Source organism: Leptidea sinapis, chromosome Z (genome assembly GCF_905404315.1).
Source record: "Leptidea sinapis chromosome Z, ilLepSina1.1, whole genome shotgun sequence".
Lineage (NCBI taxonomy): Eukaryota > Metazoa > Arthropoda > Insecta > Lepidoptera > Pieridae > Leptidea > Leptidea sinapis.
This window is the reverse complement of record NC_066312.1, coordinates 1083048-1099043: the sequence shown is the minus strand read 5'-3', so window position 1 is coordinate 1099043 and position 15996 is coordinate 1083048. Positions and strand designations below refer to the sequence as shown.

Here is a 15996-nt window from a genome sequence, read left to right as displayed (position 1 = left end):
AGTTCCTCACATGTACCGACGTCATTCATCAAAAACACTTACTATAGAAATTAATGTTTCAGTTACCAATAGGTATGATTCTTTTAAATTAGCAGAAAGCCTTCTGTGTAGACATTTATTTTTGACAAAATTTACAGCAAGTGATTAAGTTCCTCACATGTACCGACGTCATTCATCAAAAACACTTACTATAGAAATTAATGTTTCAGTTACCAATAGGTATGATTCTTTTAAATTAGCAGAAAGCCTTCTGTGTAGACATTTATTTTTGACAAAATTTACAGCAAGTGATTAAGTTCCTCACATGTACCGACGTCATTCATCAAAAACACTTACTATAGAAATTAATGTTTCAGTTACCAATAGGTATGATTCTTTTAAATTAGCAGAAAGCCTTCTGTGTAGACATTTATTTTTGACAAAATTTACAGCAAGTGATTAAGTTCCTCACATGTACCGACGTCATTCATCAAAAACACTTACTATAGAAATTAATGTTTCAGTTACCAATAGGTATGATTCTTTTAAATTAGCAGAAAGCCTTCTGTGTAGACATTTATTTTTGACAAAATTTACAGCAAGTGATTAAGTTCCTCACATGTACCGACGTCATTCATCAAAAACACTTACTATAGAAATTAATGTTTCAGTTACCAATAGGTATGATTCTTTTAAATTAGCAGAAAGCCTTCTGTGTAGACATTTATTTTTGACAAAATTTACAGCAAGTGATTAAGTTCCTCACATGTACCGACGTCATTCATCAAAAACACTTACTATAGAAATTAATGTTTCAGTTACCAATAGGTATGATTCTTTTAAATTAGCAGAAAGCCTTCTGTGTAGACATTTATTTTTGACAAAATTTACAGCAAGTGATTAAGTTCCTCACATGTACCGACGTCATTCATCAAAAACACTTACTATAGAAATTAATGTTTCAGTTACCAATAGGTATGATTCTTTTAAATTAGCAGAAAGCCTTCTGTGTAGACATTTATTTTTGACAAAATTTACAGCAAGTGATTAAGTTCCTCACATGTACCGACGTCATTCATCAAAAACACTTACTATAGAAATTAATGTTTCAGTTACCAATAGGTATGATTCTTTTAAATTAGCAGAAAGCCTTCTGTGTAGACATTTATTTTTGACAAAATTTACAGCAAGTGATTAAGTTCCTCACATGTACCGACGTCATTCATCAAAAACACTTACTATAGAAATTAATGTTTCAGTTACCAATAGGTATGATTCTTTTAAATTAGCAGAAAGCCTTCTGTGTAGACATTTATTTTTGACAAAATTTACAGCAAGTGATTAAGTTCCTCACATGTACCGACGTCATTCATCAAAAACACTTACTATAGAAATTAATGTTTCAGTTACCAATAGGTATGATTCTTTTAAATTAGCAGAAAGCCTTCTGTGTAGACATTTATTTTTGACAAAATTTACAGCAAGTGATTAAGTTCCTCACATGTACCGACGTCATTCATCAAAAACACTTACTATAGAAATTAATGTTTCAGTTACCAATAGGTATGATTCTTTTAAATTAGCAGAAAGCCTTCTGTGTAGACATTTATTTTTGACAAAATTTACAGCAAGTGATTAAGTTCCTCACATGTACCGACGTCATTCATCAAAAACACTTACTATAGAAATTAATGTTTCAGTTACCAATAGGTATGATTCTTTTAAATTAGCAGAAAGCCTTCTGTGTAGACATTTATTTTTGACAAAATTTACAGCAAGTGATTAAGTTCCTCACATGTACCGACGTCATTCATCAAAAACACTTACTATAGAAATTAATGTTTCAGTTACCAATAGGTATGATTCTTTTAAATTAGCAGAAAGCCTTCTGTGTAGACATTTATTTTTGACAAAATTTACAGCAAGTGATTAAGTTCCTCACATGTACCGACGTCATTCATCAAAAACACTTACTATAGAAATTAATGTTTCAGTTACCAATAGGTATGATTCTTTTAAATTAGCAGAAAGCCTTCTGTGTAGACATTTATTTTTGACAAAATTTACAGCAAGTGATTAAGTTCCTCACATGTACCGACGTCATTCATCAAAAACACTTACTATAGAAATTAATGTTTCAGTTACCAATAGGTATGATTCTTTTAAATTAGCAGAAAGCCTTCTGTGTAGACATTTATTTTTGACAAAATTTACAGCAAGTGATTAAGTTCCTCACATGTACCGACGTCATTCATCAAAAACACTTACTATAGAAATTAATGTTTCAGTTACCAATAGGTATGATTCTTTTAAATTAGCAGAAAGCCTTCTGTGTAGACATTTATTTTTGACAAAATTTACAGCAAGTGATTAAGTTCCTCACATGTACCGACGTCATTCATCAAAAACACTTACTATAGAAATTAATGTTTCAGTTACCAATAGGTATGATTCTTTTAAATTAGCAGAAAGCCTTCTGTGTAGACATTTATTTTTGACAAAATTTACAGCAAGTGATTAAGTTCCTCACATGTACCGACGTCATTCATCAAAAACACTTACTATAGAAATTAATGTTTCAGTTACCAATAGGTATGATTCTTTTAAATTAGCAGAAAGCCTTCTGTGTAGACATTTATTTTTGACAAAATTTACAGCAAGTGATTAAGTTCCTCACATGTACCGACGTCATTCATCAAAAACACTTACTATAGAAATTAATGTTTCAGTTACCAATAGGTATGATTCTTTTAAATTAGCAGAAAGCCTTCTGTGTAGACATTTATTTTTGACAAAATTTACAGCAAGTGATTAAGTTCCTCACATGTACCGACGTCATTCATCAAAAACACTTACTATAGAAATTAATGTTTCAGTTACCAATAGGTATGATTCTTTTAAATTAGCAGAAAGCCTTCTGTGTAGACATTTATTTTTGACAAAATTTACAGCAAGTGATTAAGTTCCTCACATGTACCGACGTCATTCATCAAAAACACTTACTATAGAAATTAATGTTTCAGTTACCAATAGGTATGATTCTTTTAAATTAGCAGAAAGCCTTCTGTGTAGACATTTATTTTTGACAAAATTTACAGCAAGTGATTAAGTTCCTCACATGTACCGACGTCATTCATCAAAAACACTTACTATAGAAATTAATGTTTCAGTTACCAATAGGTATGATTCTTTTAAATTAGCAGAAAGCCTTCTGTGTAGACATTTATTTTTGACAAAATTTACAGCAAGTGATTAAGTTCCTCACATGTACCGACGTCATTCATCAAAAACACTTACTATAGAAATTAATGTTTCAGTTACCAATAGGTATGATTCTTTTAAATTAGCAGAAAGCCTTCTGTGTAGACATTTATTTTTGACAAAATTTACAGCAAGTGATTAAGTTCCTCACATGTACCGACGTCATTCATCAAAAACACTTACTATAGAAATTAATGTTTCAGTTACCAATAGGTATGATTCTTTTAAATTAGCAGAAAGCCTTCTGTGTAGACATTTATTTTTGACAAAATTTACAGCAAGTGATTAAGTTCCTCACATGTACCGACGTCATTCATCAAAAACACTTACTATAGAAATTAATGTTTCAGTTACCAATAGGTATGATTCTTTTAAATTGGCAGAAAGCCTTCTGTGTAGACATTTATTTTTGACAAAATTTACAGCAAGTGATTAAGTTCCTCACATGTACCGACGTCATTCATCAAAAACACTTACTATAGAAATTAATGTTTCAGTTACCAATAGGTATGATTCTTTTAAATTAGCAGAAAGCCTTCTGTGTAGACATTTATTTTTGACAAAATTTACAGCAAGTGATTAAGTTCCTCACATGTACCGACGTCATTCATCAAAAACACTTACTATAGAAATTAATGTTTCAGTTACCAATAGGTATGATTCTTTTAAATTGGCAGAAAGCCTTCTGTGTAGACATTTATTTTTGACAAAATTTACAGCAAGTGATTAAGTTCCTCACATGTACCGACGTCATTCATCAAAAACACTTACTATAGAAATTAATGTTTCAGTTACCAATAGGTATGATTCTTTTAAATTAGCAGAAAGCCTTCTGTGTAGACATTTATTTTTGACAAAATTTACAGCAAGTGATTAAGTTCCTCACATGTACCGACGTCATTCATCAAAAACACTTACTATAGAAATTAATGTTTCAGTTACCAATAGGTATGATTCTTTTAAATTAGCAGAAAGCCTTCTGTGTAGACATTTATTTTTGACAAAATTTACAGCAAGTGATTAAGTTCCTCACATGTACCGACGTCATTCATCAAAAACACTTACTATAGAAATTAATGTTTCAGTTACCAATAGGTATGATTCTTTTAAATTAGCAGAAAGCCTTCTGTGTAGACATTTATTTTTGACAAAATTTACAGCAAGTGATTAAGTTCCTCACATGTACCGACGTCATTCATCAAAAACACTTACTATAGAAATTAATGTTTCAGTTACCAATAGGTATGATTCTTTTAAATTAGCAGAAAGCCTTCTGTGTAGACATTTATTTTTGACAAAATTTACAGCAAGTGATTAAGTTCCTCACATGTACCGACGTCATTCATCAAAAACACTTACTATAGAAATTAATGTTTCAGTTACCAATAGGTATGATTCTTTTAAATTAGCAGAAAGCCTTCTGTGTAGACATTTATTTTTGACAAAATTTACAGCAAGTGATTAAGTTCCTCACATGTACCGACGTCATTCATCAAAAACACTTACTATAGAAATTAATGTTTCAGTTACCAATAGGTATGATTCTTTTAAATTAGCAGAAAGCCTTCTGTGTAGACATTTATTTTTGACAAAATTTACAGCAAGTGATTAAGTTCCTCACATGTACCGACGTCATTCATCAAAAACACTTACTATAGAAATTAATGTTTCAGTTACCAATAGGTATGATTCTTTTAAATTGGCAGAAAGCCTTCTGTGTAGACATTTATTTTTGACAAAATTTACAGCAAGTGATTAAGTTCCTCACATGTACCGACGTCATTCATCAAAAACACTTACTATAGAAATTAATGTTTCAGTTACCAATAGGTATGATTCTTTTAAATTAGCAGAAAGCCTTCTGTGTAGACATTTATTTTTGACAAAATTTACAGCAAGTGATTAAGTTCCTCACATGTACCGACGTCATTCATCAAAAACACTTACTATAGAAATTAATGTTTCAGTTACCAATAGGTATGATTCTTTTAAATTAGCAGAAAGCCTTCTGTGTAGACATTTATTTTTGACAAAATTTACAGCAAGTGATTAAGTTCCTCACATGTACCGACGTCATTCATCAAAAACACTTACTATAGAAATTAATGTTTCAGTTACCAATAGGTATGATTCTTTTAAATTAGCAGAAAGCCTTCTGTGTAGACATTTATTTTTGACAAAATTTACAGCAAGTGATTAAGTTCCTCACATGTACCGACGTCATTCATCAAAAACACTTACTATAGAAATTAATGTTTCAGTTACCAATAGGTATGATTCTTTTAAATTAGCAGAAAGCCTTCTGTGTAGACATTTATTTTTGACAAAATTTACAGCAAGTGATTAAGTTCCTCACATGTACCGACGTCATTCATCAAAAACACTTACTATAGAAATTAATGTTTCAGTTACCAATAGGTATGATTCTTTTAAATTAGCAGAAAGCCTTCTGTGTAGACATTTATTTTTGACAAAATTTACAGCAAGTGATTAAGTTCCTCACATGTACCGACGTCATTCATCAAAAACACTTACTATAGAAATTAATGTTTCAGTTACCAATAGGTATGATTCTTTTAAATTAGCAGAAAGCCTTCTGTGTAGACATTTATTTTTGACAAAATTTACAGCAAGTGATTAAGTTCCTCACATGTACCGACGTCATTCATCAAAAACACTTACTATAGAAATTAATGTTTCAGTTACCAATAGGTATGATTCTTTTAAATTAGCAGAAAGCCTTCTGTGTAGACATTTATTTTTGACAAAATTTACAGCAAGTGATTAAGTTCCTCACATGTACCGACGTCATTCATCAAAAACACTTACTATAGAAATTAATGTTTCAGTTACCAATAGGTATGATTCTTTTAAATTAGCAGAAAGCCTTCTGTGTAGACATTTATTTTTGACAAAATTTACAGCAAGTGATTAAGTTCCTCACATGTACCGACGTCATTCATCAAAAACACTTACTATAGAAATTAATGTTTCAGTTACCAATAGGTATGATTCTTTTAAATTAGCAGAAAGCCTTCTGTGTAGACATTTATTTTTGACAAAATTTACAGCAAGTGATTAAGTTCCTCACATGTACCGACGTCATTCATCAAAAACACTTACTATAGAAATTAATGTTTCAGTTACCAATAGGTATGATTCTTTTAAATTAGCAGAAAGCCTTCTGTGTAGACATTTATTTTTGACAAAATTTACAGCAAGTGATTAAGTTCCTCACATGTACCGACGTCATTCATCAAAAACACTTACTATAGAAATTAATGTTTCAGTTACCAATAGGTATGATTCTTTTAAATTAGCAGAAAGCCTTCTGTGTAGACATTTATTTTTGACAAAATTTACAGCAAGTGATTAAGTTCCTCACATGTACCGACGTCATTCATCAAAAACACTTACTATAGAAATTAATGTTTCAGTTACCAATAGGTATGATTCTTTTAAATTAGCAGAAAGCCTTCTGTGTAGACATTTATTTTTGACAAAATTTACAGCAAGTGATTAAGTTCCTCACATGTACCGACGTCATTCATCAAAAACACTTACTATAGAAATTAATGTTTCAGTTACCAATAGGTATGATTCTTTTAAATTAGCAGAAAGCCTTCTGTGTAGACATTTATTTTTGACAAAATTTACAGCAAGTGATTAAGTTCCTCACATGTACCGACGTCATTCATCAAAAACACTTACTATAGAAATTAATGTTTCAGTTACCAATAGGTATGATTCTTTTAAATTAGCAGAAAGCCTTCTGTGTAGACATTTATTTTTGACAAAATTTACAGCAAGTGATTAAGTTCCTCACATGTACCGACGTCATTCATCAAAAACACTTACTATAGAAATTAATGTTTCAGTTACCAATAGGTATGATTCTTTTAAATTAGCAGAAAGCCTTCTGTGTAGACATTTATTTTTGACAAAATTTACAGCAAGTGATTAAGTTCCTCACATGTACCGACGTCATTCATCAAAAACACTTACTATAGAAATTAATGTTTCAGTTACCAATAGGTATGATTCTTTTAAATTAGCAGAAAGCCTTCTGTGTAGACATTTATTTTTCACTTCTATCATAGAGGTGTAGGGTGCGTATCGTTTGCGTTACGGAATGCCATGGGTGGGTTGACAAGAGTTTCCGAAGTAGTGGTAGTTAGTTGTATTCAGAAACAAGACGAAAAACAAGAAACAACTCATACATCGGTAATGTTAAAGGTTTTATCAAGATGTTCCTTTGTTGTATGAACATCATTAAAATAGTCCGAGGACACTCGAAATATTGGCGCACCACATCATCCATAATGGCCCGTATGGTACAGAAGAATACTTAAAAATAGCTTGTCCATGAAGCGCTGCCCGTTGGCAGAACAGTTAGTAATAAGAACTTTCCAATAGATCATCATCAGTATCGTGAATATACAGGCTTGTTGAATACACCCTGCAACTGATTATCATCAAAATATTGAAGATCAGTTAACTTAATATTGCTTTACAGAAAAGGTTTTTACTAACAACGACAATCACCTATTATAAGAACCATACGAAGGAAGCAGCGGAACTCACCAGGACTTGAGCACCAGGTATCTCTGCAGTTTGACCGCAATGCCGGTCTCGAACTCCTTGGCCAGCTGCTCAACTCGGCGGTACTTTCCGTCACCGTTGTCAAGAAGTGGACGTACGCTCAATAGATACTGAAAGATCATTAAATTGCATCAAAACATTCTGTACTATGTGTACAAGTGTGCTAACGTGACTAGATACTGTTGCATTATTACTTTGTAATTTATATTTAAATTGGACTATTTTTTGGACTATTGGACTATTCAAAACAAACTACTATTAAACAAATATGGACAGGACACTTATAATTGCTCGATTAGCATATCGAATTGGATAAGGTTAAAATATGGAGCACTGGGTATCTGTACTTAATATATTCGACAAATGTGTTTTTTTTATTTCATTAGGTAGATTGACTTGATGGAAGCCACCGTTGAAATACGCAATAGCAGAGTCCAAAAAAGACTTCCTTTAATAGTAACAAACTCAGAAGAATAGATGAAATTGAATGCAGTGACAATATATCATAAGAGTAATTTTGGCTAAATGTATTCACATGATTACACACTCACACCTCTTACTTAAATATTTCTATACAATATCTACCTAGATTAGATTGATTGAACCTACATTAGACTGATTACACTAATTAGTACAAAATTATCAAAATTAGATATTTGTAGAATTATCACTGATTATCATTTATAAATATAAGTCGGAAATAATAAAGTATATTTTATATAATACCTATGATATTACTCGTACGAAGAGAACCTCTTCAGTTGTTCTTAATTGTACAAAATATATAAATGCTCACTTGTCTAGGAGTTAATGAAACAGAACCTACCCTTGTCATTGTGTCCTTGACCGAGGGCAAGGGCAGCCTCGGCAGCGAACCTTGGAAGCTGTACAACTTGGGCTTGTTCCACCCCGACAGCACCTTCACTACGGATATCCACAGCATTGTCTTGACGGACACCCGCTTGCCAGGAGCTCGCGATTCGTACATCCAGCCCTGGCACACCAACAATATACAACCAACAGCTCCAACAAACACAAACAGATTAGTCTCTTTGTATTATAACTATTGACTCTCCTTGCTTACTTGTCCCTTATTTGGAAAAAAGCTCTAATTTCACGTGAGTTACCCAAATCCCAAAGAGTTTCTTGCTCAGGATTCCTAATTGTTTCCTTAGGAATCTAATTTGGGGGCCTTGCTTTTCTCATTATTAATAATCCGTAGAGAAGACATCTTTCATTTGATATTTAGGCAGAATGATGGATTATAAGCTCAATTTTAATCACCACAAGGGCCTTTCGTAACTAAGGATTTATTACAAAAACACGGAAACCCTTTAACTCCCAAACATTATTAATTCTTTACTTTTGTGACAGGTAACATAATAGTAGATTCCTTTAATAAATATGTCATCCTTATTATACTTATATATACATAAAGAATTAACAATAACATCGATTGTTCTCATTTGATTTCAAATATTCCCTTCATGACAAGCGCAGATAACACATACACAAAACTTTCTTTCTCAATAGTGTTATATCTCAGTAGTATTATCTATTATTACAATAAACAGATATCCGATTTAGATTTGTTGATTCAAAAAAAAGTTAATATCTTTGAAACTTACACATATTTTTAATAAGACTACTAATGAGAGTTAACCATGTTTAGCTTATAAATAATTCAATATTGTAATATTCCACATTGTATGCATTCTCTAGAGTAAAACAAAATTCTTGTAATTGTATCAGTATCACTGTTTGTTGCCAATTATATTAGGGGTTAAAGTGTGAAATTGACGATTTGTACTGAGAAATAGATTTTTTTTTTATTTAACATATGTATTTAATCAAAATAATTACCATTATTATTTATATATTGCTGTCATCTAATAGGAAGATCATTTATGTCTTTGCGATAGAACTGTGGTGACCTACATTCGACAAACTGTGTGAAAGCATTTTGTAAGTACTGCCTTCTGAGAAGAAAACTTTTTTGACGTAGAAAATTGTCTAAATCACGAAAAAAAAAGTAGCCCGTTGGAGCAAGGTCTGGCGAATACGGAGAATGACGAAAAGTTTCTAATTGCAGTTCCTGTAGAGTAAAAACGGTTTCTTATGCTGTATGAGGTCTCACGTTATCACGGAGCAATAATGATGAAGATCGATTCATGAGTCCGGCTGCCAGGCTGTTTCAGTGCTAGTTTTGCTATTATTTTTCGGAGTTGAGCACGGAAGCTATAGTAAATAACACCGTGCTGAGACCACCAAACAGTTACCATTTAATTGGTAAGCTTTGCTTTAAGACACACTTGCGGCGTTTGACCTGGGGTCAGTCATATAATTTTTCGCATACGGTTATCGTAAAGAATCCACTATTCATCGCATATCAATTCGATCCAATATTCCTTCATTTCTGTATCGATTCAACAAGGCAACACAAGTTTCAACACGCGTTTCTTTTTGTAGATCAGTCAAATTATGAGGCATCTATTTTTCATATTTTTTATTTTAATGATTTGACGCAAATGAGTCAAAATTTTTGGTAAACTAACGTTGAACCTTGGATTACGATAACGTTGGATACTAAGTAAGCACGAATTACAAGGTAAAACATATAGTAATTGTTAGAGCTTTAGTCCACGATTATAATGATACCACTATTAATACAATGTAATGCACCGTTCCAGATAAAAAAAAGCATTATAAGTATTATAACCTAATCTACAATTATGGCATTTTTAAGAATTGGGAATTTTTTATAAGGAGGAAACAGAGTAAAACGCCTAGAATTTGTTTCTGGCACTCGCCGCCCGCTACGCCCGACTCGTGCGTTGTTTTAACTGTTCTAACATATTATCCACGATTAAATAGTGCTAATCTTATTACAAGGTAATACACAGTTTTCACGAAAAAAACGACAAAATGTTACAACCTCAAAACGAGTAAAACATAGAACACATTCACGTTACTACTATAGAAACGGAATAAAATATAAACATTATAGGAAAACGGAAAAAATAACATAGGAAATTTAAGAAAAATAATTAAAATTATATTTGATGAAGTCGTCCAGTCTATCCCAGACTATTTTTCATTAAAATTGACAGTTATTAGAAAGTTTTTAGCCTCCCGGTGCCGACGTTTTCGTTATTTTCTTAAAATCAGTGCATTACCTCGTAATATGAGTGGTATCATTATAATCGTGGACTAAAGCTCTATCAACTACAATATTATTTACCTCCTAATTCGTGCTACGGGATACTAAGTCCAACCCCATGTCGCTAATTCCTGGGTAGTTTGGTTCTGATCGGCTTCCACCATCTCGTTCAATTCATTGTAATTCACCTGTGCGGGCGGTCTCCCATGTGGTTCGTTGTTCAAGCGAAAGTTTCCGTAAATCGCACGTTGCGTTCATTAGCAGTTCCCTCTCCAAACGCAACATTGATATTGCGAGCTGTTCTGCCACGTTAGTTCCACGTTGGAACTCAATCCGGTACTAAAAAATTACTCGAATTTTCGAAGTATCCAATTTTCTTGTAAAGGCTGAATAAAAAAAACATCTGAAAATCGATTATCGAATATTGCACATATTTTAAAAGAAGAACTGCATAGGTACCATGTGAAAAGAAATTCACTCGAAAATTTCAAACCATGAAGGTTCTAGGGCAATTCGAAGTACCTATTACAATAAAACGGCAACTTCATACTTTAACCCCTATTATATTATTAAAAACAGCGACGATTTTATAGCAGCAATGTATTATAAAAATAAACAAGTAAATTAGTACTATGTACTCACCTTGTACATAAGCAGTAGTTTAAGTAAATAGCGCATTAGAAATATAACTGATAACCACATTGTCAGGGCTGCCAACAGACATGCGATAATTTGCCACATTGTTGAGTTGCTAAAACAGTATGATGAACATATAATATATTATTTGAAATAAATAAAAATATTTAGTAGTAATTAAAATAATAATTTTAGCGCTTGTCATGGGTGTGTTACCAATAGTACCTATACGAAACCCAGTATTTTCTCAAATTTTTACTGAAAAAATTGCACGTAGTAATCTTCATATTATGACGTCACATAAAATCGTTGCAAACGAATTTTTTACATAACATAGCTAAACACTTACGTTTATACTTATTCTGGCCATAAATACTGTTACAGTTAAAAATAAACAAATTAGTACATTTGAGTTTTCTCATTTTGGCGCCAATACATTGTACAAATATTTAGCGACATTAAAATGGAGGGGGTAATAAAGAGAACCGAATCGCTGTGATTGCATTACATAATTATAAGTATGGTGCCAAATGCAATTTATAAAACACTCCATACGCTTGATATTCGTAAAATGTTTGTGTATCGGACTATTAATAGGTACAAAGAGACCTTCTCTGTTTGCGACACAAAAAGACCTGGCCGTCCACGTAGTGTTCGTACGAAAAAGGTGGTCAAAGTAGTAAGAGAAAGAATTCGGAGAAATCCTGTCCGAAAGCAAAAGAATTTAATTAGATTTATCCGACTTCAGTGATGGTTTGACAAGACTCGGCGTCTGGTCATAAAGCTCGGTCTACGCAGTCTTGGTTGGAAACGAACGTTTTGGACTTCATCCGAGTTGAAGACAGGCCATCGTCTAGTCCCAGTTTTAGAGAGTCCAGCTTACTCTAAACGCCATGATAATTTGATATTTGAATGAGTCCTTAAAACAATCCGTACGATTAGCAGTGAAGAATTTTCCCATGGGAAGGTGCGTGCTTCTATTGATAACTGGCCTCAACATACAGGCCTAAAGGACAGTATTGCAGCCGGTCTCCATTGGCTGACTTCGAACAAGCTTTTTATATTTTAATTATATTTTTTGTATTAAACTATCACACTGTAAAAGTAATAAATGTTCTTTGCAATGGATTTTTTTCTTTGTTTCAGTATTTATGGCAAGACTAGGTATATTATACAATTACAACAAACTGTAGATGCATTAGAACTTTTACTAACACCATCTTTTTCAGATTGGTTAGGCTATTCTTGAGCTATAAAAGGACATAGGCACAGACCAAACCTAAATATTTGTATTTATACTGTTTTGATACTTATGTGTGCAATCAGTATGATTAACTGATTTAATTGGTATCTATACATGTATGAATTTTATAAATTTAAAAAATATATTAATGATAGAAATGTCTCTTCTAGGCCTGTTATGCTGTGTGAAGCCATGCTAAAGAGTATTGCTGTGTGAAGCCATGCTAAAGAGTATTGCTGGTGTTAGAGTAGTGATATATCTTACCCAGGTAAAATTGATAAAGCCTTTTGTACAAGTCCAAACGGTATATCGAAGCCAGCAAAATGTGTCACTACTAGTAATGTCCACAGAACATACAAGGACTGGAGATGTCCTGGATACACACCATTGTGAATGCTATTCTATAAACAAATTAAAACCACTATACAGCTCCAGTAACATTATTTTGTCAACAAATAATATTTAAAGCACAAACATTTGTTGAAGTCTTTTGTTTAAGATATCAAAAAAGTAATATATGCTTATATTATAACATACCCTGAATCTTGCTAAGCGCTTCTTCCAGGATCTGATACCTGACTCCCAGACCAAATATAGAACCTCTCTATCAAAATTGACATCCCAGCCATCATGAGTGATAGCAAATGAAAATGCCACTGCAGAATGAGCTTCAGCCATCTTGAGACAAATCCTGCATGAAATGTGTCAATCAGCAATTATAACATTTAAACATATTGGAAATGTAATGTTCTTCAACATATAACCAAACTATGGAATGAACTTCCAATTGCTTTGTTTCTAGGACACATATCTAATATATATAATTCTTGTGTCCCGGTGTTTGTTACAAAACTCCTCCAAAACGGCTTAAACAATTTGTATGAAATTTTGAGTGCATATTTGGTAGGTCTGAGAATAGGCCAACATCTATTCATATCATACCACTAAATATTAAGGGAGACCCACCCAATATTCGTTTTCAATTTATTGACAATTTTTTTAAATTTTCTTTATTATGATTCAGCATTAAAAAATACATACTACTTCAAATTTTCACCCTCCTACGATCTATTTTTATATTATTCTGTTCCATCCATAGCTCCGCAATAGGGATGTAAGATTGCAATCGATTATTATAACTATTGTAGTACGATAAATTTTGTACGTTATATTTGGTACGTCTGCGAATCAGGTGCCATCTTTTATATACTCCAAAATTTTAAATTTTTGAATTTATTTTTATTACTTTATATGGCAATACCACATTTGCTGGGTCAGCTAGTATATAGTACATTACGATACAAGTGCGCAAAGTAGGTCGTTCCCGCATGAGCTCGCACGAGAATCGTATACTATTTTTCCTATTAAGTTGCGCAAAGTTCCACCACTATAATTATTTTAACGCAAATGCATGCGCAAAATACCACTTTACCACACGTTGACACGAGCGTGCGGGAATGTTTGAAATATGTGCGCACGTAGGTCATCCTGCACGACCTACTTTGCGCTCTTGTATCGTAATGTACTATTAATTACAATTTATGTAGTGATAAAAATGTCAATAGATATAATATATTCAATGACTGACAAGAGTAAGTAAAAAAATTAAAGTAAATTAATAAAAAAACCAAAAGAGTTATCAAGTACAGTATATGCAGATCAGCGGGCGCTAAGCGAGTTTTCCACTCCAATAAAACATATATATTGTTGGCAAAACTTAATAATCTTTAAAATTTAAATAAAGTAAAAAGTGCAGTTAAAATTTTGTGATGTTGTGGTCGGAACTATTCCATCATCTTCAACGCTAAGTGATTTGTTGAAATATACCTAACGTAACATTACCGCCAGCTGATTGAAGGAGAATAAAAGATAAATATTTTTGTATTTTTTGTAGTGAAAATAATATAGATTATTTATTTAAGTACCTATATAGGTTCCGACGCGAGTTACCTACGAGAAACCTCGCCGACATAATTAAATAAATAAAATAATTATTTTCGTATTATCTTAAATTTATGTGCAATTTTTATCTGACTATAAATAGTCAGGTAAAGTGTGAATTAATGTAATTAAATTTGTGCTGTACATGCATACTAAGGAATTCAACTTTTAAAATTCGTGAGTTCAAACAAAATATAGTAATATATGTTTTACAAGAAAGTGAACATTTGAATTCATTAAAAACTTTGATAAATATAATAATTCACCAATAATAAATATTATATATACAAAACAATAAATCATTTGTGTGAACCAGCTGATTGCCGGATGAGCTTGTCTCCAGTGTATGCTTGACATTGAAGACAATTTAACTAGTGGTAATAGACTAATAAATTCGCAAGTTAGATCATAGCAGCGTTGGAGTATTGTGTAGTGGGGTGGACTGATTCGGCGGAACGTCGAGGGTTCTATCCACGGTGCCATTTCGACATTAGCTTTTTTTTTATGAGTATTCTTATGTCGAGTATTTTAATTATTATTATTTAATTAACCTCGTGGTACAGTAGAACTTTAGATTTTACAAACTATGGAGACTAATAACATTACTCTGAGAAAAAAAACCCAAATTTCACACTTCATTTTGTCTAGAACAAGACGAGTCAATGTTCATTATGTTCGGAAATAGCAAGAAGCCTGCCAGACTTGTCTACAATAGTTACACAAGAAGAAATTATTGATTTAAAAGAAGAAATCACAAGTCTTAACATGCAGCTAAATAGTGCACATACGGAGATTTTCACACTATCAGGAGAATTTAATGAATTGAAGAAACTAATAACGGAACAGAGAAATTAAAATAGAAGTCCTTAAAAAAGTGTGTCTTAGTCCAAGAAACAATAGCCCTATAAACACTTTTTTTTTTAAATAGGAATAATCCTAGATTATTGGAATTAGCTCAAACCTTACAATTAGATTCGAGTTATACTGAAACAAATCAAGAATCGGAGATACCCACTAATTCAATTACTAAGGAGTTCGTACAAAAATCGGAGTCATCCTGCATTTGTTTAGAAAAAAATTATGAGAAGACAGCAGTATGTTCAAGTGAGGGATGCGTCCCTACGCCAACTACAAGTACACAGGGAGAAACCTTCAAAATAAGGGAAGAAGAAAT

At 32.4% G+C, this 15996-nt stretch overlaps 1 protein-coding gene across 3 annotated transcripts in view; it reads right to left on the bottom strand.

Moving 5' to 3' along the window:
- The window catches only part of LOC126978529 (carnitine O-palmitoyltransferase 1, liver isoform), a 62664-nt gene that overhangs the window by 37857 nt on the left and 8811 nt on the right, over positions 1 to 15996 (bottom strand). For all 3 annotated transcript variants that reach the window (XM_050827443.1, XM_050827439.1, XM_050827442.1), the window contains exons 2-6: positions 13419 to 13572; positions 13146 to 13282; positions 11645 to 11753; positions 8669 to 8836; positions 7825 to 7952 (exon numbers count right to left, since the gene is read on the bottom strand). In XM_050827443.1, coding sequence (XP_050683400.1) covers positions 7825 to 7952; positions 8669 to 8836; positions 11645 to 11753; positions 13146 to 13282; positions 13419 to 13559 — 683 coding nt within the window. In that variant the 5' untranslated portion in view covers positions 13560 to 13572. The remainder of the gene's footprint in view (positions 1 to 7824; positions 7953 to 8668; positions 8837 to 11644; positions 11754 to 13145; positions 13283 to 13418; positions 13573 to 15996) is intronic.